General features: G+C 42.8%; 1 protein-coding gene across 1 annotated transcript in view; it reads right to left on the bottom strand.

The window, feature by feature from the left end:
- The window catches only part of BEND5 (BEN domain containing 5), a 112,107-nt gene that overhangs the window by 68,436 nt on the left and 26,294 nt on the right, over positions 1–17,377 (bottom strand). The window contains exon 3 of the mRNA XM_078671387.1: positions 11,446–11,827. Within this exon, the coding sequence (XP_078527513.1) occupies positions 11,446–11,827 (382 nt within the window). The remainder of the gene's footprint in view (positions 1–11,445; positions 11,828–17,377) is intronic.

Here is a 17,377-nt window from a genome sequence, read left to right as displayed (position 1 = left end):
GGGTCACCATGTTTGGCCTCCCACCAGGCCCTCAGAGCTGTCCGTAGCTCTTCCTTATTTGCGCCGCCCCTTACTGGGCATTCAAGCTGTCTGCAGACTTTTCTCAGTTGCTCCTTGTTATAGTTTAACAACTCCTGGATTTCAAATTCCACTTCCGCTTCTCCATTCACGCTTGGCGCTTTCCGAGACATGATGCTTCCTAACCTTTTCAACTAAAAAGGTTTCACCAAAAAGAAAAAAATCTTGTGCAACCTGTGCCGCTAAACTAGACTAGTGATGTACAAGAGATCACTGCCGGTCAAGTGCAATTATTAGTTAAAAAATCCCACCGCTGCCACCAATGTTAGAACCCGGGGTCTCTGATTGGCAGAGGTAAGTACCTTAGACCAAGTAGGGACCCTAGCTTCCAGTCAGGGTGACGGAATGACCCTCTGAGATAACCCCTGCTCACCCTCTAGGTAGCATGGCGCGAGCAGTCTAGGCTAAACTCGGAGGCAATGTGGATAACATTTGCACTTAACACAACAATAATCCCCAACCCACCACAAACTGAGACCACACAGGTAAGTATATTTTATAAAAATATATAGCTTTATCTAGTTTCAGCAAGGTGAATAAAACATTTGCATGATAATCACTTCTTTAGGAACATGTGGCATTCAATCTTAATGGTTGCACTTAATCTTTAGGATGGTTCTCTTAAATAGGAAGTTCTTAGTATCAAAACCAGTCTCAAGTCTCTCGAATCAGGGGTCTAAAAATATTGCCCCTGCTTTCTATTCCTTCCGCTCTAAAAACGAGCAAGGTAACCAATGCCAGCGTTGAAATCTTACTTGTGGCTCTTAAGCGCTGCACGCGCGCTGCCTCGCGAGGCCCGGGGGCTCTCCTCTTCCCCCCCGGTCCCTCCTGCTCCCCCGCCTGCTCTCGATCATTCAACGAGCGGCATGGAGCGGGCCAGGCTCTCCAGGCTGGGACGGCAGGCCAGGGCGGAAGACACTCGGGGGAATCCCTCGGCGAGGGCAGGTCTCTTCTTCCCGGGTCCGGCGGTGATCGCACAACGCTTCCCTGGGTCCCGAGGACGGGGACCAATCCGGTCGCGGCGTCTGGGCGAGCCTCTGGTGCACCCGGGAGTCAGCCAATGACAGAGCGGCTCCAAGGACAGTCAGGCAATGACGCTCCGCTCCTTCGGCCAATCACGGCCCACCACCACGGATGACGCTGCGCCGCACGGGCCAATCCCATCGTGGCGTTAGTGAGGGGCTCGGCTCCCTCCACCAATGGGAGCGCGGCTCCTTCGTTTCTTTGGCGCTTCAGCTCCGGGACCTCGGAGCAAGTTACGGGGGGTTTCCTGGCCCCGGGCTGCGGTGGTGATTTGGCGGCAAAGGGTTTTCAAGGGCGCTGGTCACGACTAGACCCCCCTCTCGACCTCGCCACCACCTCGGAGCGGATTTCACGAGGGGAGGCTCCACAAGCCTCCGACCCTCACGGGTAATGTGCCGATGAGCACACCGATCCCCTCCTCACGCTCCGCAGTGAAGCACCACGCGTCCCGGGTCACAACAGCACGATTTTGCAGCTGTTGTCTGGAACAGTTTTAGGAACCATTAGCCCTGGGTTCCCAACAGGAGGCCAGCTCTTCTCAGGCCCTTGGAGATTCAGTTGTAGACACAGCACACAGCAGAGTCTCTGCAGTTTCAAGTAGGCAGGGTCACAGCATACAGCAAAGTCCCTTTCTCCTCCTTAGCTTTCAGTTGGACAGTAGAACAGGTCAGCCCTTAGAGCACACAGCAAGGCAGTCTTCCTTTAGTTCTCTAGCTGTCCTCCTTCCAGCGAAGGTTCCTTCTTGCTTGCAGAATTTCAGAATCTAATCTTCTGTAGTCAGGGGTCCTTTCCTTATACCCCTCAATGTCTTTGAAGTCCTTTGAAGTCTTTGTGCATGGAGGCCCTGGGTCCAGTCTAAACCAGTTCTGGGGGTTGCGGAGCACTGAGGTGTCTCTGGTTTTCTTCTCCCTGTCAGCTTCAGGGCCAGAGGTGTCAGTTGACCATCAGGAGGGAGCTAGCATGGGGGAGGTGGCCGGCACAGCCCAGTACTTATCAGGCATTCCTTCCTCCCACCTCCCAGGCAGGCAGATGTGCCCTTTCATCCCCGGGCTGGCTCCGACCCTCTCCTCCGGGGGCTCTGCAGCCCCCCTGTCACACCCAAGCATTCCACAAACCCAGGCACACAGAAAGGTTTAGACAAGAGAACAGCCACTTTCTAAAAGTGCTATTCTCCAACACAGGATTTAAAAACACCCTTCACTAAAAGATGTGTCATTAAATTCTGAGTTCAGGGATATCTTTCACTTATGTCCCATCTTGTTCCTATGGGAAGATAGGCTGGCATCACATGGGGCCAGTCTCCTCCATGTTACTCTATGGAGCAAGAGAGCCTTACAGCAGTGAGCACATGAAATGGCTGCTGCCCACTACCAGAGCATGTGACCTGCACTAGTACATGCTCTACCTTAGCTATACACTGCACCCTGCCCAGGGGGGTACCTTGAGCCTTCCATAGGGGTGACTGATGTGCACAGACAGGGAAGGGTTAGGCCCAGCCAGTGGAGACACTGGCCAGGGGGACAGGGCAGTCCACTGACTGCACACAGGCCCTGCGCTGGCAGGCCTGAGTCACTATTTTAAAGCTACTCATGTGGGTGGCGCAATCTGCGCTGCAGGCCCACTAGTAGCATCTGTCATCACCAGCCCTGGCACACACAGTGCACTTTACTAAGGACCCCATGGTGATACAAATATGCCAATCAGGTATATTCAATTAATATGGCAATTTACAGAGGGAGCACTTACACTCGGACACTGATCAGCAGTGGCAGAGTGTCCAAAGCATCTAAATCAGCAAAAACGAAATCCAGCACAGCATCAAAACACATGAGTCAGAGGCAAAAAGATGGGGGAAGAACCACGCCAAAAGGTGTCAGGTCTAACACACACACATGATTTTGATAAAATTAATGCTAAACACGAGTAGCCAAAATGCCTGTCCTCCGCAATCTTTAAAAAACACTGCTCTACTCTATTAATAAACATATAGTACTACTTCTTTAAAGAAATATTTTCAAGGTTCAAGTCTTTAATGGAACCCTTGGCATAAACCTGGAGAAACTATTGCACAGAAACACAAATTAACTCAATCCAGAGACATGGTATTACACAAAATACAAATTAAAACGGAGTTTGGGCTTAACCACTAACACGTGCCACAAATACTTTACTCAACTCATCAAGAACACACATCAATCCCTTTGTAAAATAATTTCTGATTTGACTTTGCTTAAAACAACAATATGACTTCTAATGATATAACTTTACAAATGTTTAAAGCTGGAAATGTGTAACACCAACAACATTCATGCATAGTCACTACAACACCACTGAGGCAGAAAACAACTCAGAGTACATCCTTGAAAACTGGGAATTACATTTTCAGTGTTCTTATCGGTTGTGCTATGCTAGGCCACCAGCATTTATATACAGCAGATATGCTACTGTTGTGCCCTGTAGGGCAAAATACTAGGAGACTTGAATGTCTGTTATCAGTCTAGTATTTAGGTCTAAGGAATCATATAGAACCAGGATAGCCTGGACTTTCCAATTTGTTGGCCAATTAACTCTTGCCAGAGACGAAAGCCTGGGCCTAGAGTTTCTGTTGATTCCCTAGTTCCAGATCACGGATTATGTCATATCCAGGTCATATCATACCATGGTCAACATCTTTGAAGGGGAGACTAGCTCAATAGAAAATGGCTCTCAGAAGAAGAAAAAACGGAACTTGCTCAAGTTCTCTTGATCACCACTGACCAACCTTTGCCATTATCATGTGAAATCTTAGCCCACCCGGGCCATACATTCACAACAGACACTGACCTACCTTCCCCTCAAAAATATGAATATGAATGAAATACCACGCATTAAAAAAAAAAACTAAAAAACTAAAAACACACTGGTCAGAATCTCCAACACAGTTCTTCTGTAGCACACTTCTGAAATAGTGTGAGCTTAGGAATTAATGCAATCGAGCCAAACACCTCACTACTAACCAATCCAAACCAGGTGACACCCAAACCACTAAAGCAAAGCGGCAAGCAAAACTATTTGATGTCATCATTACCAAACTTAAGAAAACGAACAATATCCTTCCCTTCATTAAAAGAGTACACCCCTGTCCCAACATCAGCAATGCAAATATAGCAAGTGCTAGCCAGATTATATAGACCCTCAGCACCCTTCAACATCCACATGCACCCTTTGCCTGACATGCTGGAAATTCAGAAGAGCAGACAGTACAAAATATCCCAAACGTGTAGAGAGACTTTGAGTCCAAAACCAAATTTTTAAAAAAGATGTCTTTGACTGGATGAGGGGGCACTGTCAGAAAAGTATATGATACAGAGCATTTGGGTGTTTTATCGTTAGGTCTGGCTTTAGTCAAGATCGTTTGATTTTAATATATATATATATATATATATATATATATATATATATATATATATATATATATATATATATATATATATACTTACCTACAGGCCTTTCAGCCAGCCCACTTTCTCCATTAGTCTGTTAAATTGTCATTCACATATTCTACCACCCACTACAGTATACAGCATGGAGGAACGGTTCAGCCCACTTCAGTTATTGGCTAGCCTCTCTGTGAGTGACCGATTTCTGTCTGTTCACAAGAAGCACACCCAAACACAAACTAGTTCCCTTCAGTGTCAGGAACTATGATGGGACTGTGTACTTTTTTAGACCAAAATTATTTTCGTTTTTAGCCAATGTTCTTTATAGATTGCGGAGGGCCTTACATATTACCCAACAATACGTTTTTGCAAAATCAATGGCAGAACAAGCATTGACAAAGCCTAATGGCTTGAAGCCAAAGCCAGGCCTAGTCACTTTGCCAATAGTTATTTTTTCTACCCACAAGCTGAACTTCACAACACTGAAGGGGTTTTCTCACATTAAGTGACCCAGGATCACACACACAGGGGGAAGCTTTTCAGTCAACTCATAATTGGGTGCAGATTCTAAGAGCAGATCAACCCAGGAAAAATTTAGATCTGTTGTCCAAAAACTATGTGTACAAGGAAAGCAATTAAAATATTTTAAATATCTTTGCTTTAAATAAGATGTAAACTTGCAATAGCAGTGGATACCTCACATACATTCTGACTTTAAATAAAACAGAAACCTGAACAAACCAAAAGTTAAGTTGCTCATGTGGGTTCGAAATTTGACCATCAATTGTTTGACGAGTTTCATTTTTGCCATCGGGAAATATATAACTATATCTGCTAGAAACACTGTTTACTATGTGTATGGCAGCTGTACTCCTCACTGGCACCAGAATGTAACTTTGACCCGAAAAAGGAGAAGGATGGAGGAAGAGAAAGATAGGAAAATAGCGACAATGGGAAAAAGGAGGGATGAAAAACATGGAAGGTTGCGTTAAGGCGACCAGCAGTACTAGGTGGCTGAAGAACAAGGCATGACGTGCAATCAATAATTCCCCACCTTGGTATTGAGCAGCCCCAGCATTTGGAAGGGAGGCAGCGGACTCCTAAGAACAATGTTGGGACTTTTCACTTATGTCTTTTACTCAACCAATCAAGCACGGAGGGTTAGCATGGACTCGTAGGTGCAGAACCTCAGCCCTTCTCTAATGTGCCCTGTTCCCCTTAAAAATATGCAAGCTGCCAGGGTAGGATCATTCACCAGTTTAAAATCAGTTCGACATTTCTATTTCAAAACTACCAGGGTGAGCAAACATTTATATAATCCAATACCAAAACAAATCTATCAGGTAGAAAACAAAGGGCTCTCAAGTTCCTAGAATGAACAATAATAGGGACTCAATTACCGAAGCTAATGTACACAACTGATATATGAGTCGATATGGTATCTATTAATGGTTCGCAACAGTAATTCCAGTTGCAAATCACTAATCAGTTACAAATTCCAAAGATGGGGTGGTAACTGATTCGCAAAGGGGTAAGTGTCATTTCTGCATCCCTTTATACATAAATAGGTCGGTTTGCCAAAAAGAAAAAAGTGTTTAATTTGTGACTAGGAGGTTAGTACATACAGGCCCTTAATGTGGGACAGTGCGCACAACATACCTCAGCATTTCAATCGAAAGCTCATCTTAGATTTTATAACCAGATAAACTGCCAAATTCCTCAGCCAGTTCGAATAACTGCGGAATTGCATCAATGTGATTTGAAGTATACAGGAGAAGATCATCCGCATCTAAAGCGGTTTTAAGCTCTAGATCCGCAATTTTAAAAGGTAAAATAATACGGTCCGTTCTAAGTGCACAAACAAAAGGCTCAATATAAATATCAAACAATAAGGGGGACAGGGGACACCCCTGCCTGGTACCTCTAGAGATACTAAACCATTCTGATAATGCCCCATTAACTAGAACCTTTGCTGGAGGGTTCAGATATGAAGATTTGACTCCTTCAATAAAGATTGATGGAAACCCGAACCTCGTCATGGCTTCCAAGAGATACTCCCAGTTAACCTGGTCGAACGCCTTAGCAGCGTCGATTGCTATGATGGCAAGTGGCAACCCCTTTTCCTCCGCAAAGTCGATTGCCCCAATTACCTGGAAAGTAAGCTCGTTGAGCTACCTCCCTGGTATAAACCCTCTCTGGTCTGAGAGTATAATTGTTTTTATAGTTCTGGCTAATCTAGTGGCAAGTATCCCAGAAAAGATCTTCAGATCAGATTTTAACAATGAAATTGGTCTATATGACTCAATTTTTAGTGGGTCTTTATTTTGCTTAGCAATCAATGTTATAGTGGCTTCTGACCATGATGAGGGGATACACTTGCCTTGTATAAGTATTCTATTAAAAAGTGTCTTTAAAACCGGCACAACTATCTCTAGGATGCCGGAATACACTTCAACCGGTAGTCCATCAGGACCAGCGCCTTTACCAGGGCTCATTTTCTTTAGTTGTTCTCTTATTTCCCCCTCCGTAATTTCACTGGCTAAATATGTTTTATCCGGTTCAGACAATTGGGGCAAATCTCTACAGTCTAACCAGGTCCTAACTGCTTCTGGTCCATGCCTGATCTCCTCTTTGTATAGACCCTGCATAAATGCCCTGGCCTCCTCCCTGATCAACTCATCTTCTGATATCAATAGTCCTGTCTCCCTTTGTGTCAAGTTCTTGATATTATTTCTGACCGTTTCTGTCCTCGACTTCCATGCCAGGAGGGATCCACATTTTTCGCCGTAGGCGAAATTCTGTAATCTACTAACCTCCCACCTTTCTTTAATGATCTTATCGTTTCTAGCTTTAAACTCTGCTTGTAATTTGAGCAACTCCCTCTCCAATTGGGGATACCCTCCCTAGCTATCAAGGCAGCCTGCTGTAATTCTAGCTCTTTCTCCTTAATAGCTTTCAGACCATCTATTTCTTTTTTTTACTGGTATTCCTCCTATAAATCATTAGAGAGCTCAATAACACCCGCAGGTAGGCCTTAAGGGACTGCCAGACAACTTGTTCGGTAGAGGAACCGATATTAAAACTGAAAAAATCAGTTATTTTCTCTTTTAGCGCTACCTTCACCCTCTCATCTGGTTATAAAATCAACAAAGAGAAAACAGATATAATGGGATGGAATAACTTAACTGCCATACAGGGGGCCAGAGAACAGATTAGGTATTTGGGAATACACTTAAACTAGAAGTTGATTGATATCCCTAAGATCAGCTGGCAAAAGGTAGCTAAGGAAGTGTGTAAGTTATTGTTAAGGTGGGAAAGTCTGCCATTGAATATCTATGGGAGATTTAATCTTGTGAAAATGACGATTCTCCCAAATATAACCTTCCTGTTTAATACAATCCTGCTACCATTTAATTCTAAGGATATCGCTAGCCTTCAAGGGAAGATTGGTTCTTTTATATGGGCCGCAAAAACACCCAGGATAGCCTGGAAGAAATTAAGGAGAGGGTTGAAGATTGGCGGTTTGGCTCTACCCGATTTATTTTTATATTGCCATGCCTTCCACTTTAAGAATTTTAGAATATTGGCCAATAAATTAAATTCTTCCTCACAGGGCCGTCTTTTTCAGGCAATGTTGCATGATCAGCCACAGGGTCAGGAATTTTTTCTTTTTAAATACGGGGACCCCAAATTTTACAAAAAAGTCCGTCTTAAGATCTTGTTGGCGGCTCTTAAGAACTGGGGATACATCAGGAGAGTCTTGGGGATTCCAAATTACAATCTGCAGGCTCCCATCTGGGATTCCCCTGGCACTCCGGATTGCTTCTTAGATCAATTGTGCCAGCCACTTAAAAGTAGCTGGTATTAAGACGTGGGGTGACCTTTGTTCAAACTCGCAGCTTATGAATTGGGAGTCCTTCACGAATTTAACAAATGGGACCTTAACTAGATTCAAGTTTTACCAGCTCTCGGCCTGGTGGGCAAGACAATGGTGGGGGATTGGAGAGGATAGCTTGCCCCTTGATTCCATCTGTAGAGTTGGAGCTTGGAAACATGAGGTCTCCTTTTGGTATAGGACATTCACTGAAGTAAAAGACAGCTTGGATCTCGAACTGGTGAATCTTTGGGATAACGTCCTCACTGGAAGTCGAGAGGAGATACAGAAAATCTGGAGTGACTCTTTTACCATGTCTCAGAAAGTAATTAAACCAGCGAATTTGAGGAGAAATCACCTTTATACAGCTTATAGGGTGCATTGGATGCCGGCTAAACTATCCAAGGTGACAACAAACACATATTACTGTCCCAGATGCAAACATCTGGCTGCGGATGATCGACATATGTTTATGGACTGTCCAAAGATCTCTATGTACTGGGCTGCGGTATGTGGCTTCCTAGAGGAGGTCCTATCGAGGCAGATCGTTTTCTGCCTTAGATTGGTTTTCTTTGGGTTGCCACCGGGCTATAACATGAATAACTCTGCCTCAAAATGTTTGTTCTTTGTGATAGTTATTGCCAGAAGAGAAATCTGTAGAGTATGGAAGTCGGAGGCTCCACCTATATTTGCAGATTGTTTAAAAAACATCATTCTGATCAGTCAGTCAGACATGGCTTGTGATGAAGCGAGTGCCAATAAAATCTGGTCCGCATTAGAGGCCTGGAGGAAGAACTAATATTGGTCCAATGATTATGCCAGAGGTTTGTTGTCCTGTCCTCCCTGGTACCTATGTCTGTTCAGCAGGGGGAACGGGAGTTGGACTAGGAGACAGCCTTACCTCCGGGTGAATTCTGTATGCCGGACACAGACCACGGGGCGGCATTCGAGTACGTTTGTGTGGGAGGCGCAGAAAGATCCCATCTAGAGTTTATATCTTCTGGTGGCATGTATGAGGACTAAAAAAAAAATTGGGGGGGGGGCTCATCTTAGAAGGTGGGCTGATACACCGAACTACCAACAGCATGAGATGAAATGAGAGAAAAATAATCTTCTGGGCGAAGCCAAAGCCACCTTGATGTATAAGTAAATACCGGGTGAAAACTCGATTCAAGGCAGCTGCACTTTATGGCCGGACTTAAAAATTAAAAGTTGATATTTTCGTGCTGTATATTTCAAATTTTAAAAAAGGTACATGGTTTCACAGTATAAAACATGCATTGGCAATGCTAATAGGTCTGGCTTTAAAGGAATGTAGATTGGTAATGTGAAGCATTACGAGTGAAAAGCCTGGGAATAAATATGTATTTGTGTGGAAGCAAAGAATTGCCGAGTAATATTAGTGATGTTGAAAGGCTAGGTGACAGTTGCATTGTCAAACTAGTCATAAAAATCCATGCAGGTCAGTGACTGCCCTCCTCCCGTCTGTGCTGCTGGCAGAGAAAACACAATAAATGATCGAGTTATCTGAGACATTTTAATGCATTCCAATGTTATCGGTGTGCTCCTCAAAGTTCAAGCTTAGGTAGTTGGATAAACGCAATGATCACAACTGAGAGGGGGGCAAGCAGCTTTTTTGAGACAGCACACAACGTCTGCCCAATAAAATCATGTACACCTGGCTCCCATCATAAGGGAAGAACAAAAGCCCAGCTTTAGTGATGCTCACATAACTGTCTGGCGATAGCTGCACTATCAAACATGCCATAAAAATGACATAATGGGACACACATGAAAATCATAAAAGAGAAGCAGCAGGGGAATTACACCAACCGTATTCATTACATTTCTGGAATTTCACATGTCACACAGCAATGGAAATATCCATTAAATCAGATTTTCTGTTATTATTAATAAAATAACTTAAAAAATAGTCAGCTTATGTTACTGGGACTACTGTATTATGTGCTTGATTATCTCGGATTAAGTATGATTCTGACTCCATCGCACGATGTTAAATATTCATGCAGTTCTGAATACCATTAAATTGTCACAGCAATTACTGAAGCAGACAAAGTTGTGTCCACTTTGTTCATAAATGAATAATAATATTCAGTAAATTAACTTTGGTAAAAAAATCAAGAAACATGTTTCGCTTTCAGATAAATCCGATTCCCATGCAGAGCTAAATCCTTTGTATGGCAACACATTTCAATTACCAAGCTATTTATTAGAAATGGTAGCCTATCTTTTCAGTTTGGCAAATGAGTCCGCATTCGCAGCTCTCTGCTCATCATCGCTTTAGGGCACTGAGCTAGCTGGCCACTCTTCTGCGAGCAGGGTTGCGAAGACCCCTTCCCTGTCTGCCACTCTTTTCCCTGCTGCTCTGCACACTCTCCAATCACCACCCCCGAACCATTCTGCACCAAAAGGGTGTGGCAAGGAAGGCAGTGTTTTGACTCGTTGCGTTGTCCATCTATCCACGCCCAACCACCACTACTGAGCATGCAAGCACATTGTGCACCTGGATTTTCAGTCTCTGTTTGCAGAGACATTTCGGCAAGGCACATGAGAATACTTTACCCACATATCTGAAGGCTGGATTCGAATTGTACATCATCCTCTTCTCCAATATTAGGGTGGATATCTATGCCTATTCACTGACTTTCTTGGAGAAGCATGGACATATGTCTACTTCCAGGAAGCGTGGGTGGAAGGGGGAGCATCAACGGTTGGAACACCAACAGAACAGAATACCACATACAGGAAGCAGTAGCAAGTGAAATGTGGGCAGTTAGGGGCCTTCTTGTGCATTTCTTATTCACGCTGTTCACACTGGTGGAGTCCCAATCCAAATTATACATCTTTCCTGGAAGGTAGAGTGGGGCAGACAAAGGAAGGGAGACAGATGGGATACACAGCGGCCACACTGGGTCTGTGCAACTCGCTCCCAGATTGCAAGGTAGTTGGTATTTTACCCAGTGACACTATTCCCCAGCATACAATTAACCATGCCCAATAAAATATCCATCAGGTGTCCAGCAAACTCACCACTGCCCAACCGTTGAAGCAGCACATCTTGTAGTCTTCTGTTGAGGTCTCTCAGCTCCTTCACTTCTGACACCAGAGTCCAGTACTCTCTCAGTTTCTTGGCCTGCTGTACAAGCTGTCTTCGCGTTCTCTCCAGATCTACCTGGATGCGTCTCATGTTTTCTTGCTGCGCTGTGTAGTTTCTCAACAACTCCTCATACAAGGCACGAGGGATGGTTGCACTATTCATATGGTCTGCGCTAATGATATCCGAAGGCGCAATGATGTCCTCATTACAGCTAGAGTTTTGAGTCTGTGTCAGGCCATTTTGCTGTTCGAGTCGGGCGACAACTGCTTCAATACTTTTGTGAGCATTTTCCGTCACCTTTTTTCCATCAAGCCTCTGGGTGTAAGAAGGAGGAGTCCAAGTTAGTACACTACATACAGATGAAAGGACAGCAAATCAAGTTACACAAAATACACAGGTAGGAACTGGATGAAAGAAGCAGGCGCCCAAGTTAGTATACTACATTGGGGCGCAACGACAGCAAACCGCCTAAAGCAGAATACACAAGTAGGAATGCTGTTCTTTAAAGGTATACCAGGAACAATCCCTAACTAAAACATTCATATGGGGTGGAACAAAAAAATGTCAAGTATATTTGGGGTTCCAACATTTCCAGATAGTAGCTAGAACCAAACATGATGACTGCAGTAAGGATTTTCCATGCTTAGTAAAGTTTTATTACGAATATCTTATATTCCAAAGTGCTCCTCGGCAATCCTTAAAATCTTTACTTGAGAAAGTTCACAATGAAGTGAATTTACAATACAAAATATTTTCCGACATGTTTTGTTAACTGAAATGTTTCCGGAGAACAGTCCATGCATTAATAATCTTCGGTCATTTGTGCACTCGTGGACAGATGTATGACTCTTTAGCGACTGCTAAAAAGGTTTGTGGTATGTCCAAATCCTATTTTGCGAGTTGGTAACCTAGTACCGCCTCGCATAATAGGGTTTGTGAGCCACTATTAGGAAGGGGTGTGCCAAGGGTGTCTCTTCCTAATAGCGAATCACATTGGAATGTATGATGCGGTCATAAAACAATCGCAGTTACCACCTACTTCAAGTAGGTGGTAAGCCACTCTCAAACCGGATGTAGTCTCCAGGGAACCCCTTCCCCTTTGTGTTGGGCAGCGAAAAAAATTCGGACCACTGCTTACTCTGAAAAAATGAAACCAAAACGTTTTTCTTTCTTAAATGCATCCCGTTTTCCTTTAAGGAAATCGGGCTGCATTTCTGTTTTTTTAGACTGCTTTATTTAAAAGGCAGTCTACATGGTAAATGTAAATGTGGGATTCTTGTAAAGCGCACTGTTACTCTACCCGAGTGTCCTGGCGCTGTAGACCGCTGGGGAACCCGTCCTGGTTTTCCCTGTGAGATGGTCCCTTTCTGGGTATCTCCAGGGTGAAACCAGGCATCCCCGGCGTCTGTCGGCGGCCGTTGTAGAGATGAGGCAGGCTTAATGCCCAGAGTTACCGAGTGTGTTCCCTGGTTAGAGTAGGCACTGAGGCGAGAATTATCGAGCCCGTTGACCCTGGTCCCAGACCCTGCCGCATCGGGAATTGAACCCTGGTCCCGGGCTGTTCTCTGCTTACAGGTCTGCTGCCTCTAACCAGTGAGCCACACCACTCTTTTCTGCTAACACTATACTGCAAACAGCAACTTCTACTGTAGCCAATGACTCATATAAACTCCTAGTTTAAAAGTAATTATTTGAAGCCTAGTTCTGAAAACAACGAAAATCGTGTTTAATTATGATGAATTACCCAGCCATATTGTGACCCAACAAAGGAAAAAGGCACGGAAAGAGATATGGAATGATAACACATATGAGAATGCTGCTTACCAGAGATAAAACTCATTGGACCAAAAGAACCAGATTATCGTATGCGAACATGTGTGGAAAAGGGTGGAAATTCAGGAAACGAAAAATGAATCAAGCACATCAATAGACCGACTCAGTTGGTGTGGGCTATATAAATGATGTCAGTAGGCAACATATAATAATTCAGAAGCAAACCAAAACAATTAAGGCATACCCAAATAATGAATTGTAATGATTGATCATGTACATCCTCTAAAGAGAAGGACACACTCTCATTTCCGCCATCTTACTAAAACATTTTCCCTTCTTCCACATGTCTTACTAGAAATGAAGTCCTCAAGGACCTTGGATGTGGACTCTCACTTTTAGATAATCCTGGAAATAGATCGGGCATGTCTTTTAGATTAAATGTGCACAACGTAAATTGATTTATGTCTAAAAGTACTCAATTTTACTTTCAAGAGCTACTGTGGGTTTTAATATGGTGCACGTTTCATATTTTTTCGGATAGGTTAAAGGAAACCTCGTGGATACTGAGAATTAAAAACTTGCTGTATGTGTTAGTTGTCTGATGAAACAAAAGGCTCTATGAAAGAGTAAAAACAAATTGAAATGAAACATTTCAAAGGTAAAGTGGTTGGGCTGGTTATGCTTTAGGTTTTGCTTTTCTTCTTGAATATTAGAATTTGAGTTCTTTTTACACTTGTTTGGAATCTGAATACCATTAGGTTGAAAATGAAGATGAAAGGCTAGACTGTGCAGACAAATAGCAAAACAATGACAATAGATTAAAAAAGTTACATGAGAACTGAAAGGAAGGAACGCGAGAAGGAATTTGATGAATCTTTAAGCTTTCAAAATATCTATTAAATACATTCTTTGCATTTTCTTAGACATACAAAACAATAGGTCTCTTGAAGTTTAACTTCTCTCCATTTGCTGTTGTTTTGAACTGAACAAAGTGTGAATCAAATTGCCTATCTTTGGGAATGAATAAATCAATCATTGACTCGTCATGGACATTAATACAGGAGGTGTGCTAAATTTGTGATGCAATTTTCAAGTCTAGGCAATGATTTGAAATACCACACACAACATGTTGGCCATGTTCGTTTCTTCATAGAGAGGTCTGCGTAAAATGATATGAAGTGTATTGTGAGAGAAAGGAGCAACTCTAAAATTAAAAAGGCAGTTCATACACTAAAAGTAATGAGTTGCTCTCTTGTCAATGACAAACTGAGGTGGGTGTGAGGAGGAATATTTGACAAACAGGTGGGTGTGGGGAGGAATATGATGATGGTGCCGGAGTGGCAGGCATGAAGTGCAACTAGTCCCATTTTTAACATCTCCTGCAGATAACTCTTGTTCAAATATCCACAATACAGCCTCAGAATACCAGGGAAGCTTAACTACAGCTTTGTCATTTGGATACAAAACATTTCTCTCGGAATACCCCAGTGCTAGTTTTGTGCTTTTTGGAATTACTAAACTTTTTGGGACTTTATTTTGAACCAACGTGTCTTGTTTTATTCCCGCTGGTATTTCTTCATTCTAGTTTTCTAAACACCTATGTCAACTGTTGACTGTACACGTATAGTCTCCGTGAGAAGTTATGTAAAAAATTCTTCTGGCATGCAAGCTAATGATTTGCTTATTCAGTCCTTTTTCCAACATCTCTTGTATGGACAATAGATTGTATTTCTACAGCGTAATAATGACCAGAGAACCACTGCAGTTAGACAAATACAGAACCCTGATCCCACAGTAGAATGCAAGGTGAACCTCATTCTTGCACACAGCAACTATTGAGGTAACACCAGAAAATATTAAATATTTGTCATATTTTGAGGATTCTGTGCAATACTCTAGTGTGTGAAACTCAAGAGAAGCGCAAGCGTTCAGTAGTCATTTAACAAAATTGATAGTCATGCATATGTGTGTTAAGCCTAAAATATAAAATGCAAAGAAATGCACATTATTACAGTGAAGCAAATTCAGTTTGAAAAAAAACAATCAATGATCTCCTATTCACAAACAGATACATATGACCTGTATTATCTTGTAAAGACCCAAAACATTAAACCACTTACAAATACAATTGGAATGAAGAATCAGCCAAGAATTCTCACGTATGGTAGTGGTTACTGCTAAGAAGCACATATCTCTTGTTCTGGTCTAAATAAGCTCAACTTACTGGACATCCGTGCAGGCCAGTTGTGAAACATGTATTTACTCTCAGAAAATGACATTCATGGACAGTCCTGCAGACATGCTGAAACTACCCTTCACAAATGGGCCAAATGGATTCACAATAAATGTTAGAGCATGGAGCACTATAGATGGGTACAAGCTGTAGCCTCAGTTATAACAAGCATTTGCAATGCAATAGGTCTCGCATTAGGAAAGTTTGAGCTATTGGTATTGTAAATGGCAAAGTTTTTATTTGTTTCTTTTTTTTTAAATAGCTAAATTAATAGCTTCGTCATTTACAATGCCAATAGTTATAACTTTCGCAAATGTGATACCTATAGCATTTGTAATGCAATATGTTTTGTATTTACAAACCGCGAGAGGACAAAAAAAAGCTCCGGACCACCGTCTCCTCCCAGGCCTTCAAAAGGGACCTCAAAGTTCTCCTCCTCCAGAGACACCTCCAAAAGTAATTCACGTCCCCTTGCTATTTGTGAGGAAGACTTCCCACTACTGATAATTTCTACTTTCCATGACCATGGAAGTGCCTTCCCAGTGTATGCCTGTGATTGGAGGGTCTGCCTTTTTGCAGTATTTTCCATGTACTGGTGTTCGGTGCCCTTTTGTAACATGCACACACCACTCTGCCCTTGCAACACACGGCTGCTACCTCTCACATGTCTTTACCTTTGATACTTGCACAAGTGCCACCTTGCCCATGTAACGCTTGTTCCTGAGCCTGAGTGTTTAGCACTTATTGCAGGACTATACCTCTAATTATACTCTATTTTCTCTTATAACTGCACACTTGTCACTTTCATTTCCTCTTGTGCACTTTTGACTACCTCGTGTATTTTGGTTGCTCACAATTTTTACTCAAGTATTTTGTTTGCTCCCGATTGTCACTATTACCTTTACTACCTCATGTATTTTGGTTGCTCACAATTTTTACTCAAGTATTTTGTTTGCTCACGATTGTCACTATTACCTTTACTACCTCGTGTATTTTTGGTTGCTCATAGTTTTTACTACCTCATGTATTTTGTTTGCTCACAATTGTCACTATTACCTTAAGTAACGTATGTTTTTGCAACCTGTTCTTTTGTAATGTTTCTCATTATGTTTCATTTCTGTTCCTAATGTGAAGCGCTCTGACGCCTTCGGGTAAAGTCCGGCAGGTCCGGCCTTAGGCATGTGCAAAGTGTGCACCAGCACAGGGCCGCCAAACCCCAGGGGCCGCCACGACGACGAGGATCGGATCGGATACCATACCAATCATACAATATTCGTGCTGGAGTTCAGAAGGCAATGAGCAATGAAGAGGCCTTTACATTTTGATGTTATCTTGCCATCTTTGCGGTGCCTTCGAAGACAGGAGTCAAATGTCAGGCGTTGTCTTCTGGCAAACTGCTGCTTACTCTTTTAACAGGGAGACTAGTGTTTCGTTTTCTTTCTCTGGCTGCAAAGTGAGAGGATTTTGTGAAGTGAACTGTGTGGCAGTCTCACTGGGTGAATGGAAAGGCTGCTGAACGTGTATTTATTTCCCAGGTGCACAGAAAATCTAAATACTCGTAAATTAACTCTACTCATATTTCAAAATCTGTCTGCAATTAGGAAAGGACAAATGAGGCACATCTTTTGTAGTTCAGAAGTGTGGTAGAAACAACGATTTCAATACAAACAAAACAAATCAAGACCCTTCACTTGGTGAAGCATAAATGATATAAACATTCTCTAAAACTCCACAGTTCTCTATCGTTTGTGTCTTGTGTAGTTTTATTAGTAACACTGGCGGCCCCTGGCAGGATTTTGGCGCGTGGTGGGTTACGCCAGGTGCGTTTAATATTACTTCTTCATTCTTTGAATGTAGAG

This window comes from Lissotriton helveticus, chromosome 1_2 (genome assembly GCF_964261635.1).
Source record: "Lissotriton helveticus chromosome 1_2, aLisHel1.1, whole genome shotgun sequence".
Classification (NCBI taxonomy): Eukaryota; Metazoa; Chordata; class Amphibia; order Caudata; family Salamandridae; genus Lissotriton; species Lissotriton helveticus.
Note: the sequence above shows the minus strand (reverse complement) of the source record. Positions and strands in the feature narration are given on the sequence as shown.